At 44.6% G+C, this 12,253-nt stretch overlaps 1 protein-coding gene across 1 annotated transcript in view; it reads right to left on the minus strand.

Moving 5' to 3' along the window:
- Positions 1-9,613, minus strand: part of samd11 (sterile alpha motif domain containing 11) — a 48,860-nt gene extending 39,247 nt beyond the window's left edge. The window contains exons 1-2 of the mRNA XM_070911022.1: positions 8,914-9,613; positions 7,676-7,767 (exon numbers count right to left, since the gene is read on the minus strand). Of these exons, the coding sequence (XP_070767123.1) occupies positions 7,676-7,767; positions 8,914-9,613 (792 nt within the window). The remainder of the gene's footprint in view (positions 1-7,675; positions 7,768-8,913) is intronic.
- Positions 9,614-12,253: the final 2,640 nt, after the last annotated feature.

Consider the following 12,253-nt stretch of genomic DNA (forward strand, 5'->3'; position numbering starts at 1 on the left):
GAAAGGTGCAGTGCCCTGCCGCTGGCTCCATCCAGCATTAGCGCGCACACACCCACGCACACTCTCTCACACACACACACACACACACACACACACATGCACACACACACACATGCACACACACACACAGCGGTAGCCGCCCGTGACATTCCTGCAGCTGCGGCGCTCTCTCTCCCTCGCACGCGCCCCCCCAGCGATCTCCCTGGGGGACGAATGCCTAATGAGTCACGCGCCTGTCTGCCGTTACCTCGCAGCATGCTTGTGTGTGTGTGTGTGTATGTGTGGAGGCGGGATGGCGGGCCGACTTGGCGCGAGCACTAGGGGAAAGGGGGAGGGGGAATGTGGAGACGACAGAGAAGGAGAGAGGGGGAAAAAATCGAGCGTGAGGAGGGCGGCAGAGGGGGGTTGAAGCAGTCATTACTGTGCTCACATAAGAGCTCTGAAACAAGACTATAACAAACAATTTGTCTGCTGTGTGTTTGTGTGCGTGAGCCTGAGATCCAATTCGTCATAGAACACGAGTCTCACCTCCTCATCCCTGACTCATCGGCACTGAAAGACAGCCTGAGATCTTCACAGGTGCACCTCAAAAAAGTGATTAGCTGCAAATTTGTCAGCTTTCATCCAATTGAGATCGCTCAGTATGCAAACATGACTGGTATAACCTGATTACTGTGAATAATCAGATTAAAGAAATAGTCTGATTAAAGTGTACATGGTTCGCAGTAACCAGATTTCCCCAGTAACCCCATAATGAAAGTTTATATGATGTGTTTGATAGTCAGGATGATGTCTGTAAGGAGTCGCCGGTAGAAAATCTCTTATTAGTGCCACAAAACAGGAAGAACATGGAGAGATGTTTATTGTTTTTGCTTGGACGAATTCACAGAGCACCTTAATGCAATTTCTATTACTTAATTGTGACATAAAAGCTGTGTTGCTGTCATCCCAAAATGATGTTGTTGTTTTCTTTTTTCTCTTTTTCCACCGAGCCATGACACTGTTTGTTTATAGAAACACCCATTTGCATCCACTGTACTCCATGACCTTCCTGGTGCATGTTCAGAGAAATCGGACAAAAGAAATCAGACAAAAGGCACACTATGCTGTGCAGTCCACACAAACAAAACGACGGGCCTTATAGTTGCCTGATCTGGTTACAATCAAATTATTAATGTGCACGTAAACAAACTCCCTGCAATATCTGCAAGAACAGCAAAGATCAAGAACAGCTGTGAATAAACGGCAGATATGTAATTAGAAACATGTTGAACACTTCTGTCATAAGAATATAACGTGCATATCAACGCTTTCATTTACAGAGGTGGAGGAATTAACACATTTCTCCACCACAAACACCTACATACACTCGCCAAAAGCACACAAACACACTAGTGTTGCCACACGATACTGTCATTTACACTATAGTCATTTTTAACCCCATTCACCCCATTATTGTGCAAAACCACATTTAAATGTGTATGAATGTAATAGGAAAACATCCACTTTTTACAGCATATCGCTTCAATATTGACGTCATTGTTTGCATGACAGGATATACATAGGCACAAAACATTACCACACCTAATTCAGTTAAAGGTGACAGTGTCAGATTTGTGAAGGGCTTTTGTCTTGTCATTCTTGAACAAATGATCAACCAACCAAGTAACATGAACACGAATATATATTTTCGTCAACAGGTGGGACTCGACAAATCGAATTGAGTATGGAGAGCATCTCCAACCACAGTAAATATCTCCCCTCTCTCTACAATACAGATGGACAAATTAAAGATACACTACTAAAAAAACACTACAGATGTACTTTTTCAGTCAGTTCTTTTGGCTGTTTTGAAGATACATTTTGGTTAGAGAAAGTTATTGAGACTGAGTCAATGGTACATGTTTCCTTTACTTACTCTACTTCTTAAAGGTTAATTCTGGGTTGATGCATTATTTCATACACATTGTACAGAGAACATTCATGACTTCAGAAATGCAACTATAAATTGGCACCAACCTCACCAAGTAAAACTCCTTATAAGTGCAAATGTACCTCATATTTGGCAAAATAAATCTGGATTCTGGATAACTGCGTGTGTGTATGTGGTTTATGTACAGACTTTAGGCAACACTTGGTTGTTTGAGGCCGTGTGAGAGAAAGAGAAAAAAAAGTGAGAAAGCACTGTAGGGCGGACAGGCATGCGACCAAGTCCCCCGCCTCCCCCTCCCATACACACACACACACACACGCTCTCCTGCACCCTCGGCCCCCACGCGCTGAGCCGAGCGGGCAGTTGCAGCCCAGTGGAGCGGCACAGGGCAAGGGGAGGGGGATGGGGGGAGCAGTAGGAGGAGGGAGGAGGTGCACAGAGGGCGAGAGGCGGCGAGGTGGTGGGGAGGAGGGGGAGGGGGGCGGCGCTGGGAGGTCAGTGGCGGTGCAGTCAAGCGTGCCAGCGCGCCTCTTGCTCTCCCCTTTCCCTCTAGTTTCTTCCCCTTATTCTCTCTCTCTCTGTGTGTGTGTGTTTGGATAGGCCCACCGAGGCTGCCGCAGGGGGGCTTTACGGACAGGTAACGACTGGGCCTTTCTCTCCACAGACAAACACAGGGGAAGTGAAGGCGAACATGAAGTTGTGGTTGGTAAATTCAACTGTGTTGGTCCCAACAAGAGCAAAATTTGATCCTGACAGTTACTATAATTTCGTGCAAAGTTCAACACACTTGAGATTGTTCCATTAAATGCACTGGAACAACTAACTGAATGCACTGCCACACCTCCTCTTCAAGGTTTGAACATTCACTTCACTGAGGGTTAGACGACTCAACATGCAGCCACACTTCATTTATGAAATAATGGTCTCGGTCATTTGAATGATGAGCATCAGTTATGTTGTGGAGGGAAAACCAAGATAAACTCAGATGACCCTCATTTATGCTGGCAAAATAAAATTCAACCAACAGTTTAGGTTTTATCTGTCTTTAATCTTTCTCATACCGACTTTTTAGCACATTATCAGTATTAAACAAAATGAGTCACAAAAATAAACAGAAACAAAAAAATTATAATAACGACTAAAACGACTTTTGTTGAGTTGTGTACTTATATTATCCCAAATATTTCCTACATGCGTGTCATTTGGTCGCCTCTTAATGCCGTCATATACCCTTTACCCTCTCTTGCTGCTATAACTCCCAGGGAAACAATGTCAAAGAACTGCTATGGCAAGTGGCTCATGTCAGCCACCAAGCTAATGCATGCAGTAATGTTATTAACGTTAAAACAACGTTCAACTCGATCATGAAGTTATTTTTACTATGATTGTTTTGACCACAGATAACAGTGCTGGGCTACCCCACAATTGAATTTTCCACATAACGTTAGCTACAGTAGCTGTATAGGTAGTTGACTCATCTAATGGAAAGTTAGCAAGTTAACCTTACGTTAGCTAACATTACTTACTCTATTTCATTAGAATGAAATGACATAACGTAAATAAATGTGAATTAACATGACTAAACATAACATGAATAAAACTTTAATGTTTCCTCGTCCCTGAATGGGGTTAACCTCATAGAACTGGAGTAACATCCAGTAACTATTTTCTGCCTATGTCAGGTACATTTTTGTTGGCAACAGTGATGAAGACAAAACCTCCCATGATCCCATGCAACATCACAACATCATCAAACTACGTCTTTTGTTACTGTTTTGATTGAGAGACCCCTAAAATTACATACTGTGGTTTTAAATATACAGTATATAAATTTATACAGATTATGATGATCAACACATTTATTCATATAACTTTGCAATATCTATGGATTTAACTTAATAATCCTGTGCGTATCTGTAGTATGTGTGCTTGTTTTAGTGTATTGATAGATGTATGAAAGTAAAACTATGAGAGGACAATGCTGTCTGCAAAGGCCTGATGTGACAGAGCGAGTCTGCAACTATCAGAGGAAATCACATGGCTAACAACAAACGCAAGCACATTTCTGTACACACACACACACACACACACACACACACACACACACACACACACACACACAAACGTTGGGAGGAAGGTTTTTAGTATCGCCGTTGGCTTTGTCGTGATAAACCACATTTGGCTGATAGACAGATGCTCCAACTTATTTTAGCTGTCTGTTCAAAGGGTCCACACCCAAACACACATACATCCAGTCATACATACAAAATATGTACAACACTTTAAGACGCTCACACACAGCATGAACATATAAACATTCAGCTCTCTAGCTCTGGCATCTTGCTGAAATGGACACGAGTGGAAGCTAATTTGCTAACTTTAAGTGTTTATTTTAACTGAATCTATTCATAGATAGAAAGACAAAAAGAGGCACAAAAGAGTTTTTGCATTTGTGTGTGTATATGACCGTTACTGTATTTCTATATGTGAGACACACATTCCAATTCGTATTGATTAACCCTAACCCTATAAGCGAGATGAAGACCCACGGTGAACGAACAGATCATTAGTCACACTAAATCTGTAATTTGTCTGATACACAGAGAGAGACGCACACAAAAGTGCACAAATACACTCGACACGACCACAGCTCTGCACACTTCTGGGCCAATGACCGATTCCGGTGTTACCATAGCAACATAGTCTCGGCAACACGCATGCAAACACGCGCACAAACACACAACACATGAAACAGAAGCCATGTATAGTAGGTAGTTGATGTAAGAAGACAACTCCACATCACATAACAGCTCAACTTCTATTATTTCATTCAATATGGTGCACTTTGATTTTAATTATCTTTTCCCCATTAACCCTATTGGAAATGGCATTATGAAAATGTAATGAGATGGACTATAAGTTATTGTCAAAAGTGTGTATGACTTGGACGTGCTTGGACGTGTGTGTGTGTGTGTTTAATTTCACTTTGCAAGAGGAGCCCTTGATTGGAGGAGGTCTTTACGAGCCGGAGGAGGGGAGTGTAATTTCCTCCCGGCCTCCGCCAGTTCCGCTGAAATAACAGAGCAGAGGAAGCCCAGCTCTCCCAGGAGGAGTCACACACACACACAGCACTGACACACAAATGCACCCACAGCAAGCAGGCAAGTCAGCCAGCAATCGCGGGTGTACAAATAATCACAGACATGCACTCTTAAAGACACAGATGCAAACTAACACATACGTAGGTACAGACTAAAACACAAACGTACAGAGCTAAGAATAAACTTCAACATACATTCACAATCTTGTACACATGAAAAAGAATGTCCCAGACACACAAAACACTAACAACTTCAAGGGGCAACTTTAATGACAATTAAACCTGGACAGCTAGTTATCAGCGGCACATCACTCATAAACTGATTTTGTTTTAGATTTAGAGTGTGGGTCAACAACATTATCAGCACATTTAAATTCAAAACTGTTCTGCTTGTGTCGCGTCGTTATAAACAGCTTGTGCCCGGGCCGACACAGCGAATTAACTTCCCTGAGTTCTGAGCAGGCAGGTGAAAAGTCTTCCCACCAGCTGCTGCACTTTATGATCGCTTGCCTCATGCCTATAGCGAAACAAGATCACTCAAAGTTCAGCCGTCAAACTTTCAAAATAAATGACTGCATGAGGTAATTTGTGTCAGTAGGCAGGCATATAGTGTGTGTGCGTGTGTGTGTGTGTGTGTGTGTGTGTGTGTGTGTGTGTGTGCGTGTGTGAGAGAGAGAGAGAGAGAGAGAGAGAGAGAGAGAGAGAGAGAGCTCATCAGTGAGGGAGTGCTGGCTGCCATGCCCTGAGGGGAGTCAGTGGGGAGAGAGGGAGACGCCAGTACAGGCCATACAAGTCCCGCTGCCTTCACTCCTCCGCCTAAACCCTCACCGCCTCGCATGGAACTGCCAACATACTGTGTGTGTGTGTGTGTGTGTGTGCGTGCGTGCGTGTGTGCGCATCTGCGAAAAGTGTCACGGTGGCATTCACTTGGTGGGTTAGACTTCAGGCTTCACCACCAGACAAGGAGAGGAAGAGAGGGAGAGAGGGAGAGAGGGAGAGAGGGCTTCAACAACAACAACCTTGGAGCTCTCGTATCCCTGCTTACGTCAATAACAAAGTTTTACTCCGTCACAGCTGTAATTGAAGTGGAACTGTACAAGCCCTGGCAAGCCAAAAGCCAATCACTCTGATATCTGTAATAAGCCTAAACATAAGCAAACACGCTCAGATTCCCCAATCCTTCAGTAAAAAAAGACATGAGCATTTCTCTTCTGTCGGTTTTCTTTGCCCCCTGCCTCCCTCAGGTAATTCGTTTTGGCTGAACCCTATGTGTCAGGGTACAGGTCTTCATTCTTGGCTGTGAAAAATGTCACCAGTTTACCTGTATCACTCAAACACCTCCGGCTTATCTAAACCGCCTTTGCCTTGCGTGCCTCGCACACAATAATCAGCAGTAGCCACGCTCAGTAGCTCGCTAAGCCTCTTACACCCTTCCCTCAAGATTAGTGCTTGGGAGCGACGACAGATGCGCTCCGTGGTGATAAAAACACACACACATGCAAACACACACACACACACACACACACACACCCGCCGCACCTGTGTGAACAGATTTGGCGACGGTGAGCCGGCAGTGTGCTTGCTCAAAGCTGACACACACACACACACACACACACAGTGGTGATGCTGTAATCGTGACACACCTGCAAGGCCTCAAGGTTTGGCATCGTGCCCCTGGCCGAGCCCTGAGGGAAGCACTAGGCAAACAAAAGTTCAACAGCCAGGTGAGGAAACTGATTCACTGGGACAGAAGAGCCCGACCAACGACACCTAACGTCAAACAGCCATACTGGACAGCTCAATGCCTCAGAATAAAAGGCTGTTTGATATTCTGCATCAGTGAAAGGCTGAAAGTGGATTTGATATTCATGCTGAGAAAAATTACCATCAAAGTTGACACATGTGCCTGTAGGGTCTTCGCCATCAAGGTTATAAAGAAAGACAATGCTCCCATTGCATATGGGACTCATGCACTTTTCCACACTCGCCCACTGTTTCGTGTATGAGGAGCTGGGTGACAACACAAATATCGCAATGAAATATCAGTGCCTAGTCCTGCTTTCACACAGGCTGAACTAAATCAAATTATAGGCTATATGGTCTATGAGGAAAAAAACACAAAAAAACAAAACATTAGTAACGAGGGTACAGATTGTTAAGTCCTTTGAGGCAAATATGTGATTTGTGTTTTTAGGCCATATAAATGCTATATAAATAAAATCGACTTGACGTAACAGCTCAGCAAGCACAAGCATTCATCATTAGTTCAACTGAGCAAAAACATGAAAAATGTTTGAATTACTTCACCAAGAAATACGATATTACATTAACAAGTACCAGAATACAGCTAGTCTTTTAACACATTCATATTATATCAATATGTCTTCGAGCTCGATCTGCTTGCATTGTGCTCTTTGAAAAGTTTCAGCCTTCACCAATGAGGTGAATTCTTGACATCCACAGTGATCAATCCAGCATCTTTAAACCCTACATATTCTATATACTGCACATCCACAGCAGAGTTGTCTTCAAGTCAAAACTATTTTTCTATGCGGCTTCCCCTAGTTAACACAGCGACTCTACAAGTACAGCAGAACAGTGCAGCAGTAACACCAGTATGACAGAAGATGAAATATTCTTACCACTGGAGATGAAATTCGACAACCAGGACAATCACAGATTGGAGGGTGCACCTGTAAGATTCCTTTGGACATAAGAGTCTTGAGACTTTTCCCTGGGAAAAAAAGAGAGAAGACAAACACTTTTAGTGAATGCTACCCACTATAATCTCCAGCCAGTAAGCTCATCTCCTCCATGACACCGCATGTGATTTTATCACCTTGCATGAGAATGGGCCCTTTTTTTCCATCCCATCATCTCAGGACTTAAAAGTTTCAAACAAATTTTGTCAAAAATAATCCAACAAACACAGTATATATTCTAAAAAGGAATCAGTCCCTGCAGACAAACTTGACTCATCTCTCTACATTTTTTGCCATGAAGTTCTTCTACCCGTAGCTCAGTGTGGTGAGCCAGAGAGACAGCAGCCTACTGTCATCTGTCTATAGGAATCGGTATATTAAACTATTAGGCTACCATTTTTGACCTGGGGGTGACACACTCCCCCCACACATTTTAACGCGTGTCAGTTCTGCCTGAGTAATGTGAGTAGTGTGTGCGTGTGTGCGGTGGGGGGGGGGGGGGGGGGGTGCGCGCACCATGCGTAATTATTGCATAAAAATACTATGCTATAAATGTCAACATAAAAATTACCGGAACAGTATCACTACATTGATGCTGTCAAGGTCGTTGCACCGGAAAATCTAACAGACATCGACAAAATGCGTCTGTGGATAAAAGCAGCTATACATTTAATATCTAGTTGAAAATGGATCACTTTTAAACACTGAGTGTGTCGTTGTCTGGACAGACAAAGCGCTAATTTTCAGGAAAATCTCTCTCAAACCTAACATGCGATGCGTAACAGTGTCAACACCCATGCACAAGTGCAGCTGCTCTTAACGGAACGATTCATCCCCATAATGCGGGAAAATATTAGTAGTTTAACGGTCACACGCTGAATTATCGAAGTCTAACTTTTCACCTCAGTCCCGGTGCAGCCCACTCCAGATGCCCCGGCTTGGTGTGTGTGATCGCAGCCCAAACTCTGTGTCAAAGCCTCGGAGGGTTATGTGGAGGATATGCGCCTTTTCTCATCTCCTTACGCACTGACTGCTGTAACCCTTTCACTCCAAACACTCAGCACCGAACCACGAGACTAAGTTTGTAGCCGTAAGCGGCGTCTAAAAAAAGTATTTAATTGATGATGAGGTGCCCCTCTCTACCAACGAACCGCGAGGACAGAGAAGGTTGTTCTTACCTTTGTGTCTAATACTCCGTTTCCAATCTTTGGCAGTCTCTCGTCCACTGACAAACTGGAACTCGTTGGGGGTGAGCCACTCGCCCCTGTATTTAATCGAGGGTCCCTTACTACCTTGACACAATTTATTGATATAAAGCAATGCCTTGTTTTCCCCGCACTCCACCTCGATGCACGGCTCCCCGTTGTCGAAGAAGGGCTGAAAGTCGGGGATGGAGGAGAACCTCTCCAGCATTAAGTCGTCCGTGTGATGGTGGAGGTGCTGGTGATGCAGCGCCGAGTCGTGGAGCCCCAAGTACGCGCGGTGATGGGCGAAAATGTGGTCGTAGGGCGGCGGATGCGGGGTCACCACGGGGATAGCGGTGGCATTTAAAGGGGCCAGGTATTCGGACTGGTTGAACGCAGTCAATGCCATGTCGTCTCCATCCAGCCTCTCCTTTTTGATGGCAGGCATGTTAGTGGGAGCCGAGCGCCGGTAACAAGTGAAAAGCTGCTCGCCCGATCCAACTTGAGCGTCCTCTCCGCCTGTGAGTTGGGCTGACCCAGACTTGGAGACGCGCCGCTTGGTTTTACGCAGAGCCCCCGTGTCGCCGTGAGACAGCGGTCTGGTGAAGTTGCCGGATAGATTCCCATTCAGTAGTTTGCAGCTCGCAGCGGCGGCAGCGCTCTCCGCCAGCCTCACAGCTCCTACCTCCCACATTTAATCACACTCGCTCTGTTAATACCTGACATGCTGGGTAGCCCTGAGCCCCGGACATTATGTTACCTACGGTGATCATTACCAGTCGAGGCTAAGCGTCGTGTCTCTTATTTCTTTTTTGCCTTTGGGGAAATTAGAAGTAAGAGGGGTTTTTTTTATATTCACCCAGTAGAGGCAACATTTTGAATCGGCTGTGCAATCTTAAAAAAACAGCGCACATCGAGTCAATAATGGGGAGTTTAAATCTGGCCAAGAGACAATTTCACAGCCAATGAAGACAATAAAAAAAAAAGAAACTGATAATAAAACATATCTCCTGCTACTTAAACCAGTGTGGCATATGGCATTAATCAGAAACATAAGCCAAACGCATCAGGCTTCATATTCCTGAGTAGCGTTTGCGCATAAGATTAATACAGTTGAAAGTTTGGAAAGAGTTGTTTTTAACCCCTGTGTATGTCGTTGAAGTCACGCTGAAGTTCACAGACCCAGACCAAACAAGATTTGCACTCTCCGCCGCTTCTCAACTTGGCCCATTTAAACAGCGGAGGCTCGGCGAGAGCCACCGGAGAGGAGGGGGGACTGCGAGGGACGGCGCTTCAGCGCGTAAAATGGAGGAGCCATCATTAGCGAGCATGAGGAAGTGAACTGTCATTTCCACCCGTGCAACTCAATCGAAAACTCAGCAGCTGTGTTAAAAATCCATAAGTAAAATCAATCAGTCTTCATATTTACAAAGTCCAACAAAGTCCTTAAATAGTTTCTTCATATATCGTGATAATAATTTATGATTTATTTTAAAGCCCCATAATACCAGACCTAAATCAGGCTTCCACCTGTTAAGCAAATAGTTTCTACATGTGTGCAATTTCAATAATAACTTGATCATTTGTAATCACTTTAAAGCCAAACATTAATCAGATCTTCACCATTGAACATACACATAGAGATGGTCAGGATCACAGAAGTCACAGGCCACCAGATCCACCCACGACATCGGTCGCAGGTCCACACACCGAGTATTATATGTTCTTCTTGTGTGTCTAAATTCAACCGTCTATTTGTTTTACTCCACCTACAGTCACACCATCTCTCCCCCAACTTATCCTCACCTGCTGCGGCCACTCCAGAGAGCCACCGCTAACTCTATTCAACAGTGTGTACAGAGCTGTCTGTGTTAAACTCGAGCACCCTCAGACCTGTTTGATAGCCAAGCGCAATAGGTGTTAACCCCATTGTGTTTCTAATTATAAAAACTACAGCATAAGCAGGTGTGATGTTGTATGCTCATATTACAAAAAGGGAAACGTTTAACTTTAAAAGGACAAAATGGTGGGTCGGTGGAGCTTTTGACTGTTGCGACCTGGGCGTGAGTCCTGAAGTTTCATCTTATTTAACTATGACCAACAATTTATCTAAACCTTAATCAAAGTGCTTTAGTTCTTTAACAAAGTAAACTCCTAACCTTTATCAATGTTCTCTGACTTGTGTTTGGATTTAATTCTGGGTTTCCAGCAGGTGTAGGTATAAAACATTTCAAAAGAACAGTTATACGTGCGACTGTTGCTGCAAGCTTGTTGCTTTAACTGAAGTAAAACTTCCTCCGCTTGGAACCACATTTTCTGAAAGCACTTTCTCTCTCCACACTGTCTGCAGGGCATGTTCCCCTGAGCTCCTGGAGCTCGTGAGCGGGACCACATCTGACCCCCATCAGTGGAGAACCACCCAGGTGGATCCACCACCAACACATGGGATAGCCATTCAAGCAGCAGAGGTGGGGTCCAAAGCGCTGTGTGTCAGGGGCCTATAAATCAGGCCAAACTGCCTCTGACACACACAGGAAGGAGGCACGCCACACCGCAGGCGGAAGCGGTGCACGGGAAGGCCAGAGACCACAGCTTGGCCAGAACTGGTATAATGCCTACAGCCAGGACCGGGCAGGCAAACACACGGCAGACATTTACAAAAACACACATCGTCAGCTACCTTGCCAAACACGAGGACTGACAGTAGATTGACATTTTTCCTTTTGGAGCTGAGGAGTTGTGATGTCTGAAGGGATTGTAATGGAATTAGTGGGTTTGTGGATCATGAAGAGTTCTAGAGATTTTACACTCACAGCTAAAGACAAAACAGGGTGACCTGAAATCACTTACCCAAAAGCTACCTGATACCTTTACAGTGAACACAGTCTGAACGAAATCGAAAGGCAACATTTTTCAACTGAACAATAATGTCACTACCCACATGATGGCCAGTACACTGAGCAGTAAATCATGAGCTGCTGACATTTATGGCGTGTGTTTACAAAGCCGTTTCTAGGAAGTGGAACAGTGGAACACTACATTTCAGACAAGAAGCTCTTTTGATTCTCTCTTCATCAAACCAGCCCTCACCACATCGAAATGTCTCGATGGAAACCTCGTCGATGCGTGCGTTGGTGCAGGAGGTTGCACCATTGGGAGAGCCCTGATGAAACCAGTCATAAAGGGGACACCCATGCCCACTCTTAACGCCCACTCCCCGGGCCCTGATAGTGACTCATTCTCGGTGGCTCATCACGGAGGGGTTCCCCAAACTTGTGCAGTGACAACACTTCAACTTTCACATCTTCAAAAGCCGGTTCTGTGTAAACTGAGT

The sequence above is a fragment of the Enoplosus armatus genome, chromosome 8, assembly GCF_043641665.1.
Source record: "Enoplosus armatus isolate fEnoArm2 chromosome 8, fEnoArm2.hap1, whole genome shotgun sequence".
In the NCBI taxonomy this organism is placed as follows: Eukaryota; Metazoa; Chordata; class Actinopteri; order Centrarchiformes; family Enoplosidae; genus Enoplosus; species Enoplosus armatus.